Source organism: Anomalospiza imberbis, chromosome 27, assembly GCF_031753505.1.
Source record: "Anomalospiza imberbis isolate Cuckoo-Finch-1a 21T00152 chromosome 27, ASM3175350v1, whole genome shotgun sequence".
In the NCBI taxonomy this organism is placed as follows: domain Eukaryota; kingdom Metazoa; phylum Chordata; class Aves; order Passeriformes; family Viduidae; genus Anomalospiza; species Anomalospiza imberbis.
The window spans coordinates 2,547,361-2,570,809 of NC_089707.1; the positions used below are offsets into that span (position 1 = coordinate 2,547,361).

General features: G+C 51.8%; 2 protein-coding genes across 2 annotated transcripts in view; both read right to left on the reverse strand.

Annotated features, from left to right (window-relative positions):
- ARHGEF18 (Rho/Rac guanine nucleotide exchange factor 18) overlaps window positions 1-1,329 on the reverse strand; it is a 49,664-nt gene extending 48,335 nt beyond the window's left edge. Inside the window, exon 1 of the mRNA XM_068173832.1 lies at window positions 1,193-1,329. Coding sequence (XP_068029933.1) covers window positions 1,193-1,268 — 76 coding nt within the window. The 5' untranslated portion in view covers window positions 1,269-1,329. The remainder of the gene's footprint in view (window positions 1-1,192) is intronic.
- A 3,551-nt stretch (window positions 1,330-4,880) lies between these two features.
- INSR (insulin receptor) overlaps window positions 4,881-23,449 on the reverse strand; it is a 59,186-nt gene continuing 40,617 nt past the window's right edge. Inside the window, exons 11-22 of the mRNA XM_068173800.1 lie at window positions 18,602-18,870; window positions 18,263-18,405; window positions 15,813-15,972; window positions 15,396-15,495; window positions 15,075-15,142; window positions 14,650-14,879; window positions 14,290-14,400; window positions 13,842-14,001; window positions 12,907-13,036; window positions 12,540-12,674; window positions 9,329-11,484; window positions 4,881-9,291 (exon numbers count right to left, since the gene is read on the reverse strand). Of these exons, the coding sequence (XP_068029901.1) occupies window positions 11,130-11,484; window positions 12,540-12,674; window positions 12,907-13,036; window positions 13,842-14,001; window positions 14,290-14,400; window positions 14,650-14,879; window positions 15,075-15,142; window positions 15,396-15,495; window positions 15,813-15,972; window positions 18,263-18,405; window positions 18,602-18,870 (1,861 nt within the window). The 3' untranslated portion in view covers window positions 4,881-9,291; window positions 9,329-11,129. The remainder of the gene's footprint in view (window positions 9,292-9,328; window positions 11,485-12,539; window positions 12,675-12,906; window positions 13,037-13,841; window positions 14,002-14,289; window positions 14,401-14,649; window positions 14,880-15,074; window positions 15,143-15,395; window positions 15,496-15,812; window positions 15,973-18,262; window positions 18,406-18,601; window positions 18,871-23,449) is intronic.

Genomic DNA, 23,449 nt, shown 5'->3' on the forward strand with positions numbered 1-23,449 from the left:
TGATTCCCTTCAAATCACTGTGCAAGTTCCTCAGCGGCTCCAGAGGGCTTTGAGGAAGAGCCCACATGGACCAGTGAGTGCCACACTACAAAACATCAGTGTGGGAGAGGGGCTGAGTGAGACCCGAGCATTTTGTGCCCAAGCACAAGACCCAACAGGACAAACTGCTCTGCAAGCACCTGCTGAAGGGAGCTGGCTGTACCCAGGCCCTCTGCAGAGCAGTCAGTGCTCGGGAGCACCATGAGCTCCTTCATTTGTTAGTGAAATCAGCCCACCTGAGTGATCCCAGCCAGCCCATAACCCCCCCAGCAGGCATGGCTGGAGTGGGGTGTCCAGCTGGGGCTTGGGGGAGCTGCTTGGGGCTCACCACACATCAGAGCCTGCAGGACCCCCTGTGTCCTGCTCTGAATTAACCTTCCCCCAGCTGTTCAGTTTGGATCTTGGTCTCCTGCACATCCACACCAGAAGAGAACACCACCCAGGGAGTGGGTGGGGAATAGTGAAGGAGAGAGAGGAGCAGGAGCTCTGATGCTGCAGGTAGAGGTACCCAAAAGCATCAGCCTGAAGGCAGTGTTTGCTCACAAGGACACAAGTGGCTGGCTCCTCCAGGACTGCAAATGTCCTGCTTCCTGGGGCTCTCACTTCCCTCTTTCCAAGTCACGGCACCGCACGCAGAAATGAGGCCAGTTGACACCAGCTGCTGCCATTTCCCACCCCTGCTGCTGGACACAGTGAAGCCCAGCCAGGGCCACCCAAACCGCCAGGGCTCTGGACACAGGGGCTCTGCTCATCAGCCCTCACTGAAAGACTGAAGAAATCTTTTCCTCCATATCTGCTCAAACACCAAACTCAGGCCAGACAGCATGCAGAGACAGCTGTCTGCAAGCACCGGGACATCCAGCTCATTGCCAGCCACCAAACAAACTTATTACAAAACCAAAAGGCTGATATTTAACCCATTACCCTGCTCCTGGAGGCAATTATGTGCCTTGAAAAGAGGATTAAATGGAAGGAAAAGTGTTAACCACCACTTAAGGCAGTGTCCCCTGCAAGGAGGAGTGGGGGACACCTCAAAACGAGCTCTGCCTGGGCCCCCGGGTTTCTTTGGTACCTGCTCAGTCCAGGACAAGCTGTCCCTGCCACAGCCCAGCTCCCGCCACACGCTCAGCCCCCTGTCCCCACAGGCCATTACCTCGCTTAAAGGACCATCTCTTCTTCCAGCGCTTGGAAAACGATGGCCAGGAGTGGTTGAGCAGCGAGTCTGACATTTGGGAGCCCCGTGCAAGGTACAGCCCCGAGCAGGAGACGCCGGCACGGAGCACGGCAGAGCTCAGCGCGCTCTAAGGCAGCGCTGCAGGCTGCAGCCCAGGGGCTGCCAAGGGGGGAGTGGAGAAGCCAAGTGTTTTGTCAGAAGTATCAGCTGATGGAAGCTGTAGCCAGAGAGAAATTCCTGGTCCCTGGCATTCCCACCTGTGTGGCAGGTCAGTGACTTCCTGCAGCTGGGCCTGGGGATTAGTGGCCTCGCAGCACACACAGCCCCCGAGTGCTGCTCCAGGCTTGCAGACAGAAACAGAAAACAAGCTGTTAACACTCCACAGCCCCTCTGCCAAAACCTCCCTGCTCCATTCATGGCTGTGAGCATGACAGACACTTTGGGAGCACTTTCAGGCACTTCTCACCTGGCTAAGAGTCACCTTCAGTGAAGGGTCAGAGTTGATACCACAAGGCTTTACAAGACATTTATGAAGGCTCACTATTTACACTTTTTTCTCATTTTCAAGTGCTGTGGCAGAGCCTCTGCAAGGGACTGCGAGAGACCCTGTCCATCTGCAACACCAGCATCATCCTGCAGCTCACAGCAAGTCCCAGCTCTCCCACACAGGGAGGCAGGTGGGAGCAATCTCAAACTGCCCCAAGAGACCCAACTCCCTACCTCCAAGCCCACTGCTCCCAGTTGGCACCAGCCCCACAGCCCAGACAGGCTCCAAACTTTGCTCCCAACCCCTCAATTAGGCAGAAAAAGCCAGGTTTTACCCCAGTGCAGCTGCTGGGCTCTGGGGCCACACCAAAACTCCTCCCTGCTGTTCAGCTGATGCCTGTGGCCTCGCTGAGCAGAGCCCAGCCAGTTTGAGAATGACCACAGGTACCTCCACAGCTTGAAGCCCAGGCTAGGCAGGTGATGCACAAAAGCAGGTGTCAAAAAGCATTTTTCTTGCCTGGCCACAAACCCCAAAGTGTCACCTGCCCAGTACAGTCCTGTCTACATCCCCTCTGCTTCCATCTCCCTGATAATACTGGGGACCAGCCCTGGAGTGGGCAGTCCAGAGTGGAGTTTGGGGGATCCCGGGCACGGACCCCTCTTGTGCACAGCCCAAACCCAGCTGTGGGCAGTGCCAGGGTGTCTTTGCAAACATTCAGCTGTGGCACAGAAGCAACAGGAGCCAAGAGCAGCACCCAAAGGGCGCCCAGCCAGCCCCTCACTGCCCCAGAGCCCACCATGATGGCACCTGGGGGTTAAATCCTGACCTCATGTCCTCCTCTTCACTCACAGCAGAGCAAAACCCGTGTAGGCTGAGCCCCCCCAGCCCATATTCTGCTTTGAGGCTCGTGCAGGAGGGAGGCTGCACCAAACCCAGCACTGGGACTTTTGGCTTCAAGACAAGCTGCTTCCTCACAAGGCCTTGAGGAAGGTGAGTGACAACCCCGCTGTTGTGGGATGGAGCTTGTGCAGAGAGCCGCTTACCCTGCGGGCTGGAGGCATCTTGTGGCAGGTTCCTCGTGCACGATCCTCACATCTGACAGCCCCGGCTTCTTCTCCAGCTGCTGGAGCAGAGCGAGAAGCGGAGCCTCACGGGGGAAGCAGCGGCCATGAGGGTGGTTTGCTCACGGGGGCCGCTGGCTCAGCCCTCTCACCGCTTCCCCTTTCCGACGGCACAAACAAACCCACCTCTGCCATGCTGCGCTTCCCACCGCGGTGCCCCAGTGCTGCTCGCTCCCACCCTCGCCGGGGTCTGGGCTCTGGAAAGGGCCAGCAAAGCCACCAGGAGGGCTGTGGACCTGCAGCCCTGGAGGTGCAGGGGCCCTGGCAGCCCTGAAGTCACGATGGCTGCGAGGAGCAGCTATTGAGGCAACAGCTTCCTGTTCCCTTCGGGGAAAAACCGCTGTGTGTGCCCTGAGAACCCCGCACACCCAGCCCAGCCCGCGGGCTCCTTGCACCACGGCTCGTTAGCCTCCTACACGTGGCTCCTCTTGACGAGTCCCTGGTCTTTGCTGCCATGGTTTGACCTTGTGGAGCAACCAGAAAGCCCAGCAGGTCTGTCTTACGCAGGGTGAAGTGATAGCACAGCACAGAAATGCCTGCAGTGACCATATTCACCTGTACAGGAGAGAGACAAAGACCAGCTCCAAGGCAGTGCCCCTGCCCTGCTCTTGGCCAGCAGACAGAGTGCCTGGCATGTCCAGGCTCGGGTTTGTTGGCACAGCCATTCCCTCCTTCCCAACAAGCCCCGCGGGCTGAGGCACACACGCTCCTCATCCCAGAGCCCCGAGCACTCATCAGCCCCAGCCAAACCCTAATCAGAACAAGAACCACTCACACTCCAATTGCTCAGAGACCGCAGCTTTGGCAGCACTTAGAATAGCAATTACCCTGTGCTCCAGGAAACCACAAGAGCAAAGAGGAATTAAGGTTTAATTTCTCTGAAGTCCACAAGAGCTCGATGAGCATCAGAGATCAGGGCAGCTCCTAAACACCAGGCAGCTGCTCTGACTGATGGGATGGTGAGTTGTCCTTGGCTCAAACAAGGATGAGCTCTTTTTCTCCTGCCACGTGTCTGACATGGCTTGGGGGGTGCCAAAGCTGAGCTGTGCAGGCAGCCTGCAAGAGGGATGAGGGATAATGGCACGGGGACAGTCCGAGCTTCAGCAGCCTCCCCACAGCATCCCAGAGAGCCCAGTGGGAAGCAAACCTCCCGGGACAGCAAGTTCAAGTTTTATGGCTTTGTTTATTTTTGCATTTTAGGATCCCCAGAGAACAAGCCTGTGCCAGAAGAAACATCTTAAAATACCAGTTTGTTTATGATCATTCTCACAGTGAGAGAATTCTGGATAGGCTTAGGAAAAAAAAAAAAAGGCACTGGTGGGGCCTTAAGTGCCGTGTCCAGTTCTGGGCCTCACTGCAAATACATGGAGAGGCTGGACGGTGTCCAGAGAAGGGAACAGAGCTGGGGAAGGGGCTGGAGATTCAGTCCTGTGAGGGGGCTGGGAAAGGGGCTCAGCCTGGAGAAAAGGAGGCTCAGGGGGGGATCTTCGGGCTCTGCACAACTCCTGACAGGAGGGGACAGCCCTCACCTCGCTGGTGCAGCCCATCAAGAGGGAAATCTTGGCTCTGGTGAAAGAAAACCAGGTTTAAGTGACAAACACCCCCAGAGGGGCTGCGCAGGATGCTCCTGGTGCACACCCGGTTGCAGCAGCTCCAGCACAGGCCAGGGGTGGGGCTGATCCTCTGCCTTTGATGCTTTAAAACCGGCAGTGAGGAGTCTGTCCCCTCCAAGGAGGCAACAGCTGCTCCATGCCCAGGAAATAACAAATTACATCGCAGCCACAGCTCTCGATGCTCCAGAAGAAATCCTGGCACCAAAGTTCACCCGATGGCATCAGAGGCATCACCCCAGAGCCCTGAGGTGAGGACAGGAATCACCAGAGCCATCAGGCAGAGGAGCTCTACTGGCTTCACACTACAAGCCTACATCTGGTTGAGCTGTGGGCTTTGTTTTTTTCCTTAACACCATTTATTTTGCAACTTATTCCAAGGTACAAATTTAGTGCTTTCGCAACAGCAAAGCAGCCTTCAGTGCTGCACAGACAGCAGACACAAAATGAACAGTTATTCTTGGATAATTTATTCAGAATTTTAATATAAACAGTTAATTGTTCAATATTCCGACACACAGCAAGGTTTTTTTTGACTAGTCAAAGATTTTCTGTACATGTCACTGCTTGGCTCTTAGATATGAAAACACTGAAAAAATAAATCAAGGGGGAAGGTTTCTCTCCTTTTTCTTCCTTTTTAAAAAAATCATGGCACATTTGATCCTTTATTTCAAACAAGAGGTATCTGCAGTACTATTTGTATTCTGGAACCTTAGATACGCAGAGGGAAAGGTGGGAGCAGCAAGAATGAACTAGGAAAAAAAATAAAAACCCCAGGACTTCACAGAACATCACCTAACATGTAACTGAAACTATCTGTGGTTTATTTAAGTGAAGCAGAGAGCGTTTGCTTTGGGCTGTGTTGGATGAAGCTGATGTCCAGTTCCCCCATCCATGAGGGTCCTCAAGTACAAACCAGTTTTGATACTCAAAGAATAAAATCATTCCCCTAACTAAAGCAAAAGGTAATGCTTTTCCTGCTCAAACAACACTCTACCTCTGCAGATTTAGAAGCGACCTTTCTAAAATTCTCCTTCAGTTTTCATGGGATGGTTATGGGAAAAGACTTGGAAGTGGGGATGGTGGAAGCGTTGGAATGCTGCTGGGAGAGTCTGGATTTACAGAGCTTTGGTGTTGAGTCCAGCTCAGAGCTCTCAGGTAAAGAGCCCTCAGCTCAAGATTTACTGGTGCTGCTGGGACTGACCAGGGGCTGGGGCTCAGCTAAGCAAGAGCCCACATTTAGCCTCCACTGATGGCTCCTCTTTAGCTGCCAGGACTATTCCAGGTCCTCCCAGCCACCAGACCCTGTTCCCAAGGGATCTTTCTGCGTTGAGAAAGGAAATTATTTAACACCACCAGTTGGAACACTGGAGTGGGAACAAAACCAGGAACAGAATTTCTGGCTGATTGCAAATCTGTTGGCAAAAAAAGAACAACACCATAGGAGTTAATACTAACTTTATTATACAATATTTAAAAAGTCATTTCTCTACCTGTCCCCTTACAACTTGCATTGTGCTGCAGTGAATTTGCCCAAACTGCAAGAATAAGTGCTTCCTTCCGAGAAGGACAAGCAAATTCATTTTAAAAAGAAATACACATTTAATGACAGCAGATTTGCTAAAAACTATTAACTTTAAAGTTGCTTTTCAACAGTCAGGTTCCTCCAAAAGTCAGCTGGATGACTGGCTTCACTCTTGTGATGCTCCTAACGAGGCTGAACACATCAAGGCTTTACACCGACACTCACAGACAGAATCCAAGCAGAGGGAACACAGAGCCAAGCAGAAGGTAATAAAAAGGCCAAATTCTATTAAGTTCATACAAATACCAAACTAATCTCACGTTGAATTTCACAAAGTAACTATTTCTTGATTCCAAGGCATTCAGCAGTTCCTTTCCCTGGACCACAGGACACTCCGAGGGGCGGCGGCTCTTTGGGCAGGGCCGGGGTTCCTGCGAGCCCCCGGCTCCGAGAGGATCACAGGGTTCATCTGCAGTTCTGAGCTCCCTCCAGGCTCTGAGCCCATCCCACCCGGATCACGGGAGCACCTGGCACAGCCTTGACAGTAAGGTTTTATGGCACAAAGATATTTCATGTTCTGGCTTGTTAAAACAAGGTTCCAGTCTTGGTAGCAGGAAGGGCCTGGGATACCTTAGGGTCCATCTTCGTGTCACAGTGGCTTTGAGAGGGAACTCAACTGCCTCCCTCCCTCCCTCTTCTAAAGCAGAGGCTCAGCACCCTTCTTGCTCCTGTCATTTCCTATTTGCCTTCAGCACAGTCAGCTCAGTAACACAAGAAGCTACTTTTGAGATTTCTTTTTTTCCAAAGAGATACCAACACTATAGCCAACAGACTAAAATTAAGCAAAGTCTCCCATCGCTATAATACAAATTTAGGAGGAAAGAGATAAACTACCCATAAATTAAGAGTACCCTTTAGCAACCTAAAAGCAGCCTCTTCATACCAACACAGCTGCTTTGCCATCATCGCTGCAGCGTGGTCTAGTTCCCATCACCTTTACCAACCCAGTGCTGGCACAGAGTTTATGTCTGAGCTCTTCTATTTTACAACACAATAGAGTATTTACAAGCAGCCAAGACAGACACGTTCCTAACCCAGCAGCCAAGCTTTGCAGTGCTGCATTGGCCCGCCAGAGAAGTTCCAGATTGGCAAGAGCTGTTCAGGAAGTGGCAATTGAGTTTAATGTGGAAACCTTTCAGAGAAACCTCTCCAGCCTTGCACTTCAGATGTTTTCTCAGTGAAAATTCAGCAGAACTCAGCTTCTTGCTCCTCCTGATTCACCAGAGTGAATTTCTGGCTATGTGGTGGTGGTGCCAGACTATGCCCAGGAGGCTCCAGCTGCTCCTGGACAGGCTGAGGGTTCTGTCCTGCTGCCCCATGCTGTAAGTGGGGCATTCTCTGCCCACAAAGGGCAGGAGCCAATCCTCCAGCAAATACTAATGCAAGGAAAGAAAGAGCTTCCCACTGCTGGCTGCCCTCCTCCAGCCATCCCACCTGCTCTCCTGCACCAGTGTTTGGTTCCTCCTAAGCAGCAGCAGGAGCAGCAAGTGTGGTGCTTCCACTGCAGCTGGGGAATTCTGCCCCATAAGGATGTGGATGGAGCAAAGAGCAGCAGCTCCCCCAGGGAAGGCTCAGCACAGCACCCCTGCCCGGGCTGGGGACCCTGGCAGCACCCCAGAGGTTTCAATAGCACTTGAGTCTCCACTTGCAGGAATTCGAGATCCAAGTGAGGCGTTTGGGCATCCCTGGGGCAAGGATCTTCCAGCAGCAGAGACAAAGTGTCAGCTGTGAGCCAAGGAAGGATTTTCTAGCAGTGAGTGCTGGGCTTTGCAGGTGATGTTCATTTATTCTTCCTAATTCTACAGCTGAATGTGATCTGTAGCAGCCACGAGCAGCAACCACTAGTGTTATTTGTTTTACAGAGGAGAAACACAATACCCTCCCCACTGGTACCACATGCCTTCCCTCCCCCTGGGCACAAGGTAGGAAGGATGAGCAACCTTCACACAGTGCTGGGTACAAACAACTGCTCCGTTTGGTGCAGGGTGAAGGTGACACTGAGCCATGGGAGGGCACTGCCTGTCCACGGAGCAGCACACACCCCCTGGCTCAGCCATCCGAGTGTTCAAACCATGTGTACTCACAGGGCCAACCAGTATCAACCACGGGGAAAAGCCAGACCCAATACGAGGTTCCAATGTTCCTTCCAGTAAAAGTTCTTCTATTCCCACAGTTATCATCACTGCCATTGGAAATGCCATCAAAGCAAGGGTGTGCTGGGAAAGGTTTGTTTCAGGAGGTCACTGGCAGGACCTTGGGTCACCTGTGCGCAGTGAGAAGAGCAGTGACCAAGCCACCCCAATGCAACCCCAAAAGCAAGGGCTGGTCCCAGTCCCTGCTCCAGGCTGGCACATGCTGATCCAGGAGGAAGCAGCCCGCTCCCTTTAGGTTCACTAAAGTCCAAACATTTAAATGGATCTTTTGTTCTTTTTTTTTTTTTTTTTTTTTTTTTAATCACAACAGAACTAAGGGATGAGATCAGATCCAAATTTATAAATGGGTTCATTGGCCACTACTGTTCAGATTAGGGATCAACAGTGATGGGCCATTCTCCTTCCCATTCCCTTCATGAATGGTCCCTGGTATTGGAATCAGCTGATACTGATTTTCCCTGATCCACAATAGGTCCAGACCAGAATATTTAAACAGGTTTAGAGGTGTGTAGTATTAAAAAATATCCTTAAGAAACACTGAGGTAGACTGCACCAGAACAGGACAAAAATAATCCCACCACATCCACCTGCCAAGATTTTGCGGATACAAATTTACATGTTCCGTGTGTTTAAGAAAACTAATTGTTGCTTTTTTTTTACAGTGTTTTATATATTAAAATAAATAAAAAATTCTAATAAGAAAAACTTCTCTTCCTTAGAAAAGTGTGAGAATATGTCTTCTTTCCTGCAGTGTAGTATAGAGCTGCTAAACAGTTACGACTTTGTAAAGCAGAAGAAATGTAAACGAGGCCTTTTGAAATCCAAAGGTTCTCACCCATGTCTGGACTGTGTTTTCCACCCAAATTTGTGGTGCAACCTGTACCCTCCACATGGGCCAAACCCATCAGCCTCCAGCAGCAAAGGGCCCAACAGCTCCCGGTGCTGCCCAGAGTCTGTTGTTCCCTTTTATGACTCTGGAAGTGCTGTTTTGGCCAGAAGCAGCTGGGGGCAGAGGTTCCCAGCACCAGCTGCATCCCCGGGTGTGGGCTCGGAGAGCTCTTCCCTATGGACTGCAGCCCCTCTGCCTCGCCCACAGCAGCAGCACTGCCTGGGCTGGAGGCACTGCCTGGGCTGGAGGCACTGCCCGGGCTGGAGGCACTGCCCAGCCCAGCTTTCCTGCCCTCCCGAGCCAGGGCACTTCGCTTTCTCCTGGCAGAGAGCACAAAACACATCTTGGACTTCTCCAGGACGAGAAGTGAAGGACTGAGCATCTCTCCCTGCTGGTCAAGCACCTCCTGCATGCCACAGGCCTGCGACATCCATCATCTTCCTTCCCTGCTCCTGCCAGTTCCACGCTATCAGCCCTGGTTGAGTTTCACCATTGTTCTCCAGCAGCAGGTGCCCATCAGCTCTGTCTCTGCAAACAGCAGCACGACAAAGCACAGTCCCGACGGCGAGCGCCGACATCCCAACAAGCTGCATCCCAGCAGTTCTGCAGTGGGAATCTTGGGGAACACAAGGCTGGAGGCCTGGGAGCAGCAGAGAGGCAGCAAACCACAGTCACCTCCGGCGTGCAGAGCCCAGAGCTTTGTGCTTCCCCCCTTCAGCATCCCTTCCTCAGCTCCAGCTCGTCTCATCCACTCTCGCCGGCTGCATCTGCGGCACGGAAGGCAAAGCGAGGGACACGGGGGCAGAGGAGGAGCAGGACTTGAGGCCAGGATGTTCTGTGTCCTTCAGCTCCCAACACCCAAGATGGGGCTTCGACTGGAGCCAGCTGACTGTGTTGTATAAATCTTGAAACTATTACAAAGCCTTGTCAAGTATGAACTGAACATGTGCTTCATCGCTCCTGCAAGGCTAAAATTAGTTCATTCTGAAATCTTTGGACCACTTTAAGACCAAACAATCCCCCAAAACTCTCCCCGCCCCAAAAGGATCATAAACAGTCAATAATTTATATGAAGTTAAATTTTAAACTAAAGACATCTTTAAATATGTTACAACAAACAATATATATACTCAATGCTGTAAGGACAGAAAACTCCGTGTCTCAGGTCAGGGGACTCCTACTTCGTTTGGTCTTGAAAGTACCCACAAATCTCAGAGTTCTGCTCGTTTAGCTCCCAGCACGTTTTCCTCATTTGTTAATGAGAGAAAACCTGCTCTCAAGAGTCCTCAGTATAAAAATAATCTGTTTAGGATTCAGTCCCTCCAGGGAAATGGGGAAAAAAGATAAGTACACACTTCCAAGAAGAGGAAAGCTCCTGTGAGAACAGAGAATCATAGAGTATGCTAAGTTGGAAAGGACCCACCAGGATCATCAAATCCAACTCCTGGCCCTGTGCAGGACACCCCGAGAATCCCACCATGTGCCTGAAAGCGCTGTAAGTTGTGTACAAAACCAGAAGTGTCTCTTTTGCTATAGGGTACACCCCACATGTTGATACTGCACACACGCACACACACACCCACGCACGCACCCCGGGGGTTTCACCCCTTGAAAACAAAGTATGAAAGCAGCAGCTATTGGTCAATCTGAGGATCTGACTGATGTGCTGAATCCTTCAGCTGTAGTGGAGAGGCTGCCTGAAAGCCTGGAATTCTACTGGAAATCTCTTGTTCCGCGCTGCTGGGCTGGAGCTCAGGCACCAGAGAACTTCACGTCTTCTGCTGGCAAGCGCGGATGCTTCTCCTTCAGTTGAACTCACACGGTCGCTTCCTGTTGTGAAACCATGGTTACAGAAGGGACAGCAGCCATGGAAACCTCTTCCATTTATGTTCACAGATAAGTCCACTGACAACCAGTCAACTTGGCAAAAAAAAAAAAAAAATCGTAAGAGGATTTAAAATCTGAAGAGTTTGTAGATGTGTGTCATACACTGTGGCAGCAATAACAAGAGTCCTGAGATTTGTGGAGGGGGGAAAAAAGCAGACACAACCCTTGGGCCAAACAGGAAGTGTTAGGAAGGACTTGACCTGGGCATGGAGAGAATCCGCCCGTTTTTCTTGCCACCGTTCATGTGAGTGTAAGGGATGTGCTCCTCGTAGTTGCCCTTGAGGGCCATGGAGGGTCCATTGTCCCTCCCCAGCGCTTTGTCCCTCTGGGAGTACGAGGAGGGGTCGAGGGGAATGCTCTCCATGTTCTCGAAGTCCATCTCGTACTCCTCCGTCTCCAGAGGTTTGTTCTCCTCGCTGTAGAAGAAGGAGACCTCGTGGAAGCTGGGGTGCAAGTCCTCCTTCAGCATCTCGATGATCTCAATGAAGGTGGGGCGCATCTTCGGGTTGTACTGCCAGCACATCTGCATCAGGCTGTGCCTGCAGCAGCACAGAGCACAGTCAGGGGCAGCAGAAACAATCCCACGTGCAGAGCAAGGCGGGCACCCAAGGCAGACCCCCCCACCACCCACACTACGCCTCTGATACCCCAGGTTGCTTTTCTCTTTCCAGTCTCCACATCTGCCTGTAGATCCCAACACTCCTTTTTCTCTGTTTCTGTCTAGATTAAGAATTCCTTCCGATTCCTTCAATTGTTCTTAACTTGGCTGCTGAAGGAAACAGGGCTGTGGTTCACAGACTCTCTGTGTGTGTGTGCACATGCACTTACAGCCAGCTCGTCCTTTTTTAATTAATTCCCTTTTAATTTTAACTCAGCCTGAAAGATAACAAAGCTCCCAAAACTTCAAAGAAAATGGGAGGCTGGGCAGAAGACAGAGGTCCTGTAAACATCCCACCCAAAAGAAAGGCTGCAGCAAGAGGTCACACGTTATCAGACACCATGGAGAAAGAACTCACAAATAAAAATAGAGTCTCAAACTGGTGTTTTTAACTGGCCATCAGACAAATGTCCAGCACAGCAGGCTTCTTTTCATAGGGATACTCACAAAACATGTTTATTTTATGACTCTGGAAGTGCTGTTTTGGCCAGAAGCAGCTGGAGGAAGAGGCTACCAGAACCAGAGAGTTACCATCTGTGCTCCCTTTTCCAGCCAGAGCTGCTTTCCCTCAAAATTGCTCCAGTGTGACTCCTCACACAGAATCCCAGGATCACTGAGGTTGGAAAAGACCTCCCAAAATCAAGTCCAACCTTTCATCCACCCCCACCTTGTCCCCAGCCCAGAGCACTGAGTGCCACATCTAGGCCTTCCTTGGACAGCTCCAGGGATGGGGACTCCAAACCTCCCTGGGCAGCCCCTTCCCTGGATCACTATGGATGCTTTGGTGGAATTTCTGTGGGGGGTGCCTCACTAAAGTCTGTTTTTCTCCTCCCCAGTCAAGGAGGGTTAAGAGGTGCCCCAGATCAGGCCATTTTTGTGGGCCACACTTCAGGCAAAGAGTGCAGCTGGGCTGGCTGTCCCTGCTTGCCCACTTACAGCCTCTCCGGGCAGTTGTCGGGCTGATCCAGGTATCCTCCATCCATGACAAACTTTAGCACCTGCTCGTTGGAGAGTCCCTGGTACGGCTGCTCTGCCAAGCTGCTTATTTCCCAAAGGACAACACCAAATGACCTAAGGGAGAGAGAAAGCTCCTGGTGAGAACAAAACATCCTGGAGCCCTCCCAGTGACAGAGTTATTTTGGAAACCGCACACTTCTAAAGAACACGACTACATTTTTATGGAAGTGTTTCAAAACAACGGCTTTGTTTTGTCTGTGCTCTGAGCAAGCCAGTTTAAACTATGTGTGCTAAAACAAGGAGCTCCTGAGCTGGAATCCATCTGGGATTGCAGAGGACAACTTACCACACGTCGGAGTAAGTGGTGAACACCCCATCCTTCAGCGACTCCGGGGCCATCCAGCGCACGGGCAGCAGCCCTTTGCCTCCCTTGCGGTAATAATCCGTCTCGTAGATGTCCCTGGTCATCCCAAAGTCTGGGAGAAGCAATTGGGATGTGTTAAATGCCTCTCCCTCCATCCTGCTGCTCCTGTGCAGCATCTCCAGATGGAAGTTGCCTTCCCCCCCACTGCCAAAGCGCAGCCTGCAGTCATCTATCACCTCGTGATTAATGTTCAAAACATTTCCCTTTTCCTGCATTTTTTTCTACAGAGTCACAACAGAGACTCCAGAGTTAATTTTTTTGGTGACAACTTCTATTCTAAACATTATTTTATTCATCCTCTGTAAGTAAAACAGAGCTCCCTTTGTCTGAAATCCCACTGCCCTGGCTTTAACTCCAGAGAGCTCTGAAAAATTACCACAATGTGCAGTTCCAGGTTATTTTAAAATGTTGTATTTACTTATTACTAAAAGGGTTTGGGTTAAAAACTGGGTTAAATTACTTTTAAAAGCCACCTGACCCAATGACAGGATTATCAGCACTGGGTTTGTTGTACCCAACTCCTTTGTCTTAATTGTCACGGAAGCAACGACCAGTGAGACAAACCCAGGCAGTTTAAGCTGGAAAGGTAATAAACTTTTAGGACAGAGGTTTGGGAATAGAGAAGGTGAGAAAATCTGCTCTGGCTCTACAGGAAATATTGTTCCTACTGAAGTCCACACAATTCTGTCTCAGGGAAGAAACAGAGGGAAGTGCTGCAATTTCCCAAAGGCAGACAGTGGGAATCACCCATGTTTGACACATTGGTTTTACCAATTTGCTTTTACAACAACCACGATGCACAGAACCATCTCCTGATCACAGAATGGCCTGGGTTGGAAGGGACCAGCAGCACCTACCCCCAATTTTCACAGTGAAGTCCTCTGCCACCATGCAGTTGCGAGCTGCCAGGTCCCTGTGCACGAACTTCTTGGCGTTCAGGTAGGCCATGCCGTCGGCGATCTCCGCGGCCATCTGGATCATCTCCCTCAGCGTCGGGGGCGGCCGGCCGGGGTTGTTCTGCCATGGAAAATCACAATTACAGAAGGGTTTGGGTTAGATGTGACCTTAAACAACATCCAGTTCCCTGCCATGAACAGGGAACCCTGCTCCAACCTTCCAACCTGGCCGTGGACACTTCCAGCGTCTCTGCACAACCTGTGCCATGCCCTCCCCACCCTCACAGCCAAGAATGTCTTCCCAAAATCAAATCAAATCTACCCTCTTTCAGCTTAAAGCCATTAAATAAAGAAGCATTAAACCCCAAATTAAGTCACTGTTCCACAACGAACTCCCTCTCATCTTTACCTCAGCTTCAGGTCTCAAAGAGCGGAGGTAACTTTTCAGATCCCCATGTGCCATCAGCTCCATGACCACCAGAGTAGGCTGTCCCTTGGAGACCACTCCGAGGAGGCGAACCTGGAAAAGGAGTGAGAAATTCCCTCGAGGCTGTGTCCAAACAGAGTTGAGAACAGCCACACAAGGCCCTGTCAGGCTGAGAGGTATAGAAGGAGCAGCAGTGAAACGACTTGGGCAGAACGGGTTCTGTGGAATCCAGCAGGGAGAGATCCCAGCTCTGATGGATCAGCTGCCTCTGCCGCTTGGGCCAGCGGAGGGTCGGGCTCCGACGGCACTGCAGAGCTGTGTGCTGAGGCACCCAGCACTTACCACATGATGGCAGCTGAAGCCTTTCATCACAGAGGCCTCGTTGAGGAACTCGATGCGCTCGCGCAGGCTGGCGGACTCGTTCACCGTCTTCACGGCCACGCGCGTCTCGGGCTCTCCCTTCACGATGTCCTTGGCGATGCCCTCGTACACCATCCCGAAGGAGCCCTGGCCCAGCTCCCTCAGGAGGGTGATCTTGTCCCGCGGCACCTCCCATTCGTCAGGGACATAAACTGTTGGGCACAGGGGAACATTCTGAGCTGAGCATCTTCTGAAAGACGCTCCCGCCGCAGCCTTGGGTAGCGCTGCCACGCTGCGGCGGGGTGAATTCTACAAAAGGACCAGAAAACCCCACAAAGACAACTCCAGCCCCATCCTGCTGCACTGACTGCATGATTACACAAGAAAGAAGCCCTGGTTGCTCTCACCATCACTGGCACTGATGTACTCAGGGTTGGAGGATGCATACAGGGGTCCCGTTGGTCCTTCGGTTTGTCTGGAAGAGACAGAAATTCCTCAGCACTCTGCAGCCTCTGACACCCTCCAGGTGAGGGCAGTTTGATTAATCCCCAAAGCACGCTGCAAATAAACTGTCCCCATATGGTAAAAACTATTTCCTGCACTTAAATTAATGCTGCAATCACTATGGAAATTAGAAACTAAACAAAAACTGACTCCCAACAAAGCAGCAAAACTTTTGAATATAAGTTTTGGTGTTTCTGGTGAAAACAAGAGAAAACTGCACTCACCTCTTTTTCACAAGCACATAAGCAGCTCCAATAATTCCAGCGATTATTATGGCAAAAATAATTGGAACAATGATAACAGCAATATTTGGCTGAGCATTCACTAGGAGAGAAAGAGAGAGTTGGAGGTATTATACGAGCCCAAAATACAAATTTTTTCCTCAATAAAATCTCCTCCTTCAAGAAATGGAAGAAATACAAAATACAAATACAAAACCAGAAGCTATTTTAGACCAAAATGTGGGGCTGGTCAGAATGAGGACTGATACACAAAAGCCATGTGTTTCCAAGTAATTTCAGGTTCTTGACAACCGATGTATTTGGTAAATATTTAGTGACTCCTTGCTTGCTACACCCCGTCCTCCAGAAATAACCCGAGTTTCTGCCAGGGATTAGAAGTCGAAAATAAAATGAACTCACAATAGTCAGCCACGTAGAAGTAGGTGGGCTCTGTCCAGGAGCCGTTCCCAGCCAGGGAGGTGGCCCGGATCCGCACGCTGTAGTTGCCAGGCTGGAGCCCCCGCAGCTTGCAGCCGCTCTCGCTGGCAAAGTGCTTGCGGGACACGCAGAAATGGGCTTCCTGTGGGGACAGGGCTGTGGCAGGGTCATCCTGCAGCACCCGGGGCTCCCTGAGACTGTCCTGGGGGCTCTTGTTACATCCACAGCTTCCTGACAGCTCCCCACAACTCCTGGAACACCCAGAGCTCCCTGAGAGCTCCCCATGACTCCTGGAACACCCAGGGCTCCCTGAGAGCTCCCCACGACTCCTGCAGCACCCAGAGCTCCCTGAGAGCTCCCCACGACTCCTGGAACACCCAGGGCTCCCTGAGAGCTCCCCACGACTCCTGCAGCACCCAGGGGTCCCTGAGAGCTCCCCACGACTCCTGGAACACCCAGGGCTCCCTGAGAGCTCCCCACGACTCCTGCAGCACCCAGAGCTCCCTGATGCCTCCTGGGGGCTCCTGCAGCACCCAGAGCTCCCTGAGAGCTCCCCACGACTCCTGCAGCACCCAGGGCTCCCTGATGGCTCCCTGGGGCTCCTGCAGCACCCAGAGCTCCCTGATGGCTCCCTGGGGCTCCTGCAGCACCTCCCTGGCTGGCAAACACACCCAAGGGCTCTCAGTCTGCTCCACGTTAGTGGTTTGTGCTGGATTTGTGCTTTGCAGGGCAGTAGGTCAGGTTACAGAGAGCAAGTGCCATGTGCTGCTCTGGTTCTCAGCACTCACACTGGGCCTGCACTGATGAGTGCCACTGTCCCTGTGGCACTGACACCAGCCCTGTCCCTGTGTCACTGACACCAGCCCTGTCCCCCTGGCACTGCCACCAGCCCTGTCCCCCTGGCACTGCCACCAGCTCTGTCCCTGTGGCACTGCCACCAGCCCTGTCCCTGTGGCACTGCCACCAGCCCTGTCCCTGTGGCACTGACACCAGCCCTGTCCCCCTGGCACTGCCACCAGCCCTGTCCCTGTGGCACTGCCACCAGCCCTGTCCCTGTGGCACTGACACCAGCCCTGTCCCCCTGGCACTGCCACCAGCCCTGTCCCCCTGGCACTGACACCAGCCCTGTCCCTGTGGCACTGCCACCAGCCCTGTCCCTGTGGCACTGCCACCAGCCCTGTCCCTGTGGCACTGACACCAGCCCTGTCCCTGTGGCACTGCCACCAGCCCTGTCCCTGTGGCACTGCCACCAGCCCTGTCCCGATGGCACTGACACCAGCCCTGTCCCTGTGGCACTGACACCAGCCCTGTCCCCGTGTCACTGCCACCAGCCCTGTCCCCGTGTCACTGCCACCAGCCCTGTCCCCGTGGCACTGACACCAGCCCTGTCCCCATGGCACTGACACCAGCCCTGTCCCTGTGGCACTGCCACCAGCCCTGTCCCTGTGGCATTGACACCAGCCCTGTCCCCCTGGCACTGACACCAGCCCTGTCCCCAAGAGCTCATGGGCTGCTCAACACCTTCCTAACTCCTCTAAGAAACTTAAATTTCACAGACTCACAGAAACATCAAGGTTGGAACAGACTTCAAGGTCATCAATTCCCAGCAACAACCCATCATCAGCCCTACAATGTGTCCCCAAGTGCCACATTCAGACTCCTCTTGAACACTTCCAGAGATGGCGACTCCATCATCTCCTTGGTCAACTCATTCCACTGCCTGAGCACTCCTGCAGGGAATTTTTTTTCTGGTATCTAATCTGAACCGGCCTGGTGCAACTCAAGGCCTTTTGTCTGAGACACAGCAATGTGGGGTTTTTGTCTCTCGGTGAAAGAACATTTCTACAAAAGCTCCATGCAGAAAGTTGGCAAATCAGCTAAACTTGCTAAGCAAATGGGCACCACAGAGGCAGATTATTTCCTGATGTCACCCCAGGCTTCCAGAGGAGACAAATTCACCAGTGAAGCTTTGTATTCCTGTTTTGCACCAGGAAACCCAACTAGTCAGGGCACTGTATGCACAAGGACTGTCAGATCCTAAAGAGCCTGGGCTCCCAGGGGAAGCCACTTCTCCAAAGGGGCTGTGACAGCAGGACCTGTCACCAAAGGGGCTGTGACTGCAGGACCTGTCACCAAAGGGGCTGTGACAGCAAAACCTCTCACCAAAGGAGCTGTGTGACAGCAGGACCTCTCACCAAAGGGGCTGTGACAGCAGGACCTCTCACCAAAGGGGCTGTGACAGCAGAACCTGTCACCAAAGGGGCTGTGACTGCAGAACCTGTCACCAAAGGAGCTGTGTGACAGCAGAACCTGTCACCAAAGGAGCTGTGTGACAACAGGACCTCTCACCAAAGGGGCTGTGACAGCAGGACCAAAGGGGCTGTGACTGCAGGACCTCTCACCAAAGGGGCTGTGACTGCAGGACCTCTCACCTCGGTCTCCCCAAGCCGCCCGTAGTTCACCTCGTAGAGCACGATGAGGCCGTTGGGCTCCTTTGGCTCCTGCCACTTCAGATGCACAGTGTTCTTCTCCACCAGCTCATGGGAAACTGGGCCAACGATGTCATCAGCCTTAGCTAGAACCAAGTTCAAGATCAGGTTTAGTTTCATGTCTTTGGGCAAAATTCACACCTGCCAATACCTCATCCATCCTCCCTTCCCACTGGGACATACAGACAGCCCCGGTCCTACATACTGCAGCTGCCTCCCAGGGGAAAAGCAGCATTTTGGGAACAGCCACCCAGCCACAGCAGGGCTCAGGGATAGAATCACCTTCTGGCATGGTCCTGGCACTGACATAAGCTGCCACGCTGCAGCGGGACTCCTGGGCATCGTGGTTGCAGGCGTGCAGCTCGATGCGGTACCCGGTGAAGTGGCGCAGCCCCGAGATCACCAGGGACTCCTTGGACAGCACCTTCTCAAAAGGTTTCTGCTCCTCTGCACCCTCAGCTGCTGCTGAATTGTTGGGAGAGGATGGGATGGTGGGTAACACCACGGTGGCGTTTGCCACGGAGCCGAGGTCTCTTCGTTTCCTTGATGGCCTGTTAGACAACAGGGGTCACCACGTTAGTGTTACAGTCAGTGCCAACACATCCAGCTGAAAAGGAAGAGTCAAAATGGGAGAGCTCAGAGTGCCACTGAAAACCCAAACTTTGAGTGCCACTGAAAACTCAAAACTCCAATCTTTGCTGCTGAACTGAATTTTCCACTGCCACCTCTGACCACCAGGCCATGGCCAGCCCCAGCCCCAAGAGGGATTTGCTCTGACAGGTCTCTGCCACCCTCCCTGCTTCCCTCTGCTTTCCCTGGTGCAATTCTCCTACAGCAAAAGGCACCAGCCAGAAAGCAGAGTTTGAGATGTCCTGATATTTGCAATGCAAAGAAATTCAGGATTTTTTTTTTTTTAACCAAGACATGCATCTTTACAAAATTCTGTATCATCCAGACTCTTCTCCCTACACAACTACACACAGGGAGATAAAATAAAATTAAACCAATCCAAGCTTCAAGTATTTGCTTGAGAATTCAAGTTCCCCTGGGTCTCTCAGCTGAGTCTAACTTTACCAGGTTGCCTCACGGATGCCTCGGGCAGGGTTGCAATGCTTTGGAGTTCAGCTCCCACCCGCTGCAGCTGAGCACACCAGGGCACACCAGGGCCCCACTCGGTGACCTCAGATGTGCCACATGTCCCAAGTGTCACTAACTTGCATTTATAAAGCGAAAGGCCACTCTCCCAGCTCTCTGGAATGCATTTGCCACTCTCACCCCTAAGGCTGAACCTCGATGGATACACAAAGCATTTCAACCTTTTCCCAAGAGATCAAATCTATTAAGTCCTTTTCAAGGCATGCATTTAGAACTCATTATTCTGATTACATATTCATTGTGTGGTTTTGTTAACCAAATGTTGCTCCTCAAGTTATTGCATTTCAGTCTGTAAATGTGATTTTTTCATTTGTAAAACCAGCACCTGCAGTGTGAGTATGTCACCTTCCCTGTCTGCACTCAGTGCCACCAGTCAGCTTTAGTGTCAGGTTTTGTCAGCAAATGAATAGAATAAATTCAACAGAATGAAGAAGCATTCCAAAATTTCATTTTCTTGGCCAAAAAAAAAAAAAAAAGGGGATCAGTACCAAACCAAAAGTGCTCAATCTAACACTCTTATGTGCTGCCACATATTTGCCAAGGGGAATTCCAGGTCAGGAACTAACCAAGGTGGTGAATCAGTAACTGTATTCAGTTACACAAAAGGAATCAATGCCAGTTGAAATCCAGACCATGTATTTTAAGGGGGTGATGATCTTTTTGTGTGTGTGTGCATGTGTGTGCAGCTATTAAAGGGTACAAAGAGTGACCTGATCTGAACCCACACTTGAGGCGTCTCCAGGCTCTAAAAACGTAACAAGCTGTTGAAGCAAATCTTTGCTGCTGAACTGAATTTTCCACTGCCACCTCTGACCACCAGGCCATGGCCAGCCCCAGCCCCAAGAGGGATTTGCTCTGACAGGTCTCTGCCACCCTCCCTGCTTCCCTCTGCCTTCCCTGGTGCAATTCTCCTCCTACAGCAAAAGGCACCAGCCAGAAAGCAGAGTTTGAGCTGTCCTCAAACTAAACACTGGGCTGCACACAACACAACAGAAATATTCATGTTCTTGTCATCATCACAGAATGGTTTGGGTGGAAAGAGATCTCAGAGCCCATCCGGTGCCACCCCTGCCATGGCAGGGACATCTCCCGCTGTCCCAGGCTGCTCCAAGCCCCAATGTCCAGCCTGGCCTCGGGCACTGCCAGGGATCCAGGGGCAGCCCCAGCTGCTCTGGGCACTCTGTGCCAGGGTTTAGTTTGAGCTGTCCTCAAACTAAACACTGGGCTGCACACAGCACAACAGAAATATTCATGTTCTTGTCATCATCACAGGATGGTTTGGGTGGAAAGAGATCTCAGAGCCCATCCTGTGCCACCCCTGCCATGGCAGGGACACCTCCCACTGTCCCAGGCTGCTCCAAGCCCTGTCCAGCCTGGCCTTGGGCACTGCCAGGGATCCAGGGGCAGCCCCAGCTGCTCTGGGCACCCTGTGCCAGGGCCTGCCCACCCTGCCAGCCAGGAATTCCTTCCTGCAGAGTATTCATCCACCTGATGACAAATGAGGATGGCAAACAGCAGGTTCAGCAAGCACATTCCAGTTTTAAGTCTTGTCTTTCTTAATTACTAATTAACTCCTTTTGGAGCTGCTGTTCTCTCAGCCTGTGTGCTGGTGTGAGCAGAGTCCCCTCAGGATGGGGCAGAGTTCAGGAACCCAGCTCTGGGACATGCCACCTCCCTCCTTGGGAAGGATTCCTTATGGTCAAACAGGAGCTGGTTTGCATAAAAGCAAAGCTACACCCTCTGTTTATGCAGTGTGTGAATTCAGCTGATCCTCGTGCTCAAGGGAATTTTGTTTTTCACAAGTAAAACAGTAATTTGACCACGATGCAACACAGAGTAAAATGAAGAATTCCTTCCTTCTCAAGTCACAGTAAGCTAAGAAAAGCTTTTGAAGCTGTAAATCCCCAATCTTCCCATATTTATTATCCTGGATTTGCGGCAATTTTCTTGCCAAATTCTCTGTATTTTCAAACATCTGATTCTTCTCAGAGCTGTTCCAGTGTAATTTGCATTGAGGCCATCTCAGCAGCTCCAGGGAGCTCCCGTGAAACCCTCAGGTCCAGGTTCCTCCTGTTCTCACAGCTGACCAGGGGGTGTGAGGGGGCTGGAAGTGACACCTCAGCACACACAGTATGGCCTCTGCTGGGGATTCCAAAAATGCCTTTGATGCCTTAAGCCAAGATTTCCACAGCCCTGAAACGACCCCAGGTGCTGGCCTGGCAAAAGCATTTCAGATTTGTCTGTACAATTAACTGAATTGGGAAACACAGGGAAAAACAATTGCTTTTAAAGAGAGTCATTCCTCAGATCTTGTTCCCCAAGAATATTGGGAATGGCACAAATGTGTGTGACAGAGGACAGAGACAGAGAACTGGGGCTGCTCCTGCTCCTGCTGCAGTGGTGATGGAGGGAATACCTGGAATGACACGCTGAGCAGCAGCCACTGAGCTCCCCTCTGCCTCTCAGGACTTTTTCTGACATCTTTCCCTGCTTCCCACAGAATTGTGGAGGGGTGAGGCTGGAAAGCACCTCCGAGGATTGTCTGATCCCAGCCCCTGGCCCAAAGCAGGGGCAGCTGGAGCAGGTGGCTCAGGACCATGTTGGACTCTGCAGGGGTGGAGACTCCACACATCCATCCCTGGGCAGCCTGTGCCAGGGTGTGAGCAGCCCTGAGCTCCAATCTGTGCACAACTCCTCAAAAATGAGAGCAAATAACACAGGAAAGAAGAAACAAAGCATCAGCTTCTGATGGCCACTTTGTTCAGCCCCAAAGAGGACCTGGTGTGAGACACTGCCAGCTCTGCCTGTGCAGAGGAACATTCCTGAACTTCTAGATTGGCTTTTTGTCACTGCCAGAGAAAAGTGACCCCCAGGAGGTGTGACAGAGGCTCCTGGAGTGGGTAATCAACGTGCCCAGGGGGAAGGAACTGTGATTTCCAGAGGGGTGAGATCAGCCCTGCACTAAGGCTGGATCCTGCCCAGGGATCAGATTGCTGGGAACAGGGCAGGAGGGGAGAAATGGCACATGGAAAACAAGAAGATATCAGGGAGAAACTGCTGTGATTCTGCTCCCCTGGCATCTCATGTTCCCTGCTGGCCTCATCCCTGAGATTCCTCCTGTGACTGGCAAGCTCCTTCTCTCCAGGAGAGGCCACACAGCACCTCAGGAGAGGTCACTGAACTCTCAGGAGCCACGAAAAAAGCACCTGAAGTAAACCACACTCCCTGCTCCCTGCCAGGCTCTGTGAGCAGGTGATAGCACAGTATTCACAGGCAAAAGAATTCTGATTTATGTGCCGACAGCCTGGAGCCTGCCAGGGAAGACAAGCAGGGCACGTGGCAGCAGAGAGGCCTCTTCACCACCGGCTTGTTTTAGAGGATTAGCTGGCCATGGGATGTGGGGATTTCTTCCTCAGGAGGCTGACAAAGTGGCACATCCTGGTGATTGGTTTCTTCCTAAAATACATACCCCAGAAACTGGCCTGAGAAGCATCCTGGGCTGGCTGCACAATAAAATTGGGGGTGGGGGGAAGGAAAAAAAAAAACCAAAGAAATCAGACTGTCAGAACTGTCTGCCTGCATCAGGAGGAGTTTGGCTTTTGCATATGGCTTGGTTCTCCTCTGCTTTGGAATATATCATGTCCTGGCATCCTCTGGCACACTGGAGCTCATCCTGATGGGATCTGGCAGGGAACAGCAAAAGGAGCTTCCAGGTGAGGACTGCAGGCACCAGGGCAGGGAACACCAGGGATGCCTAACAGGGAAGATGCTCAGTGCAGTGACCCAGCTTTTGTCAGGCAGCTGCAAATGCAGGTTTGTTGGCTGAGGGCAGCAAGCAGAGAATAAATTTAGAGCACAAAAGGCATGACAGGGAAGAGGGTAAATCACCACAGATTCTACCCTGCTCCCCAGCACTTCCTCCCCAGGCTGCAGATGAAGTGTGAAGACATTCAACACCGCTTAATGTGACACCGA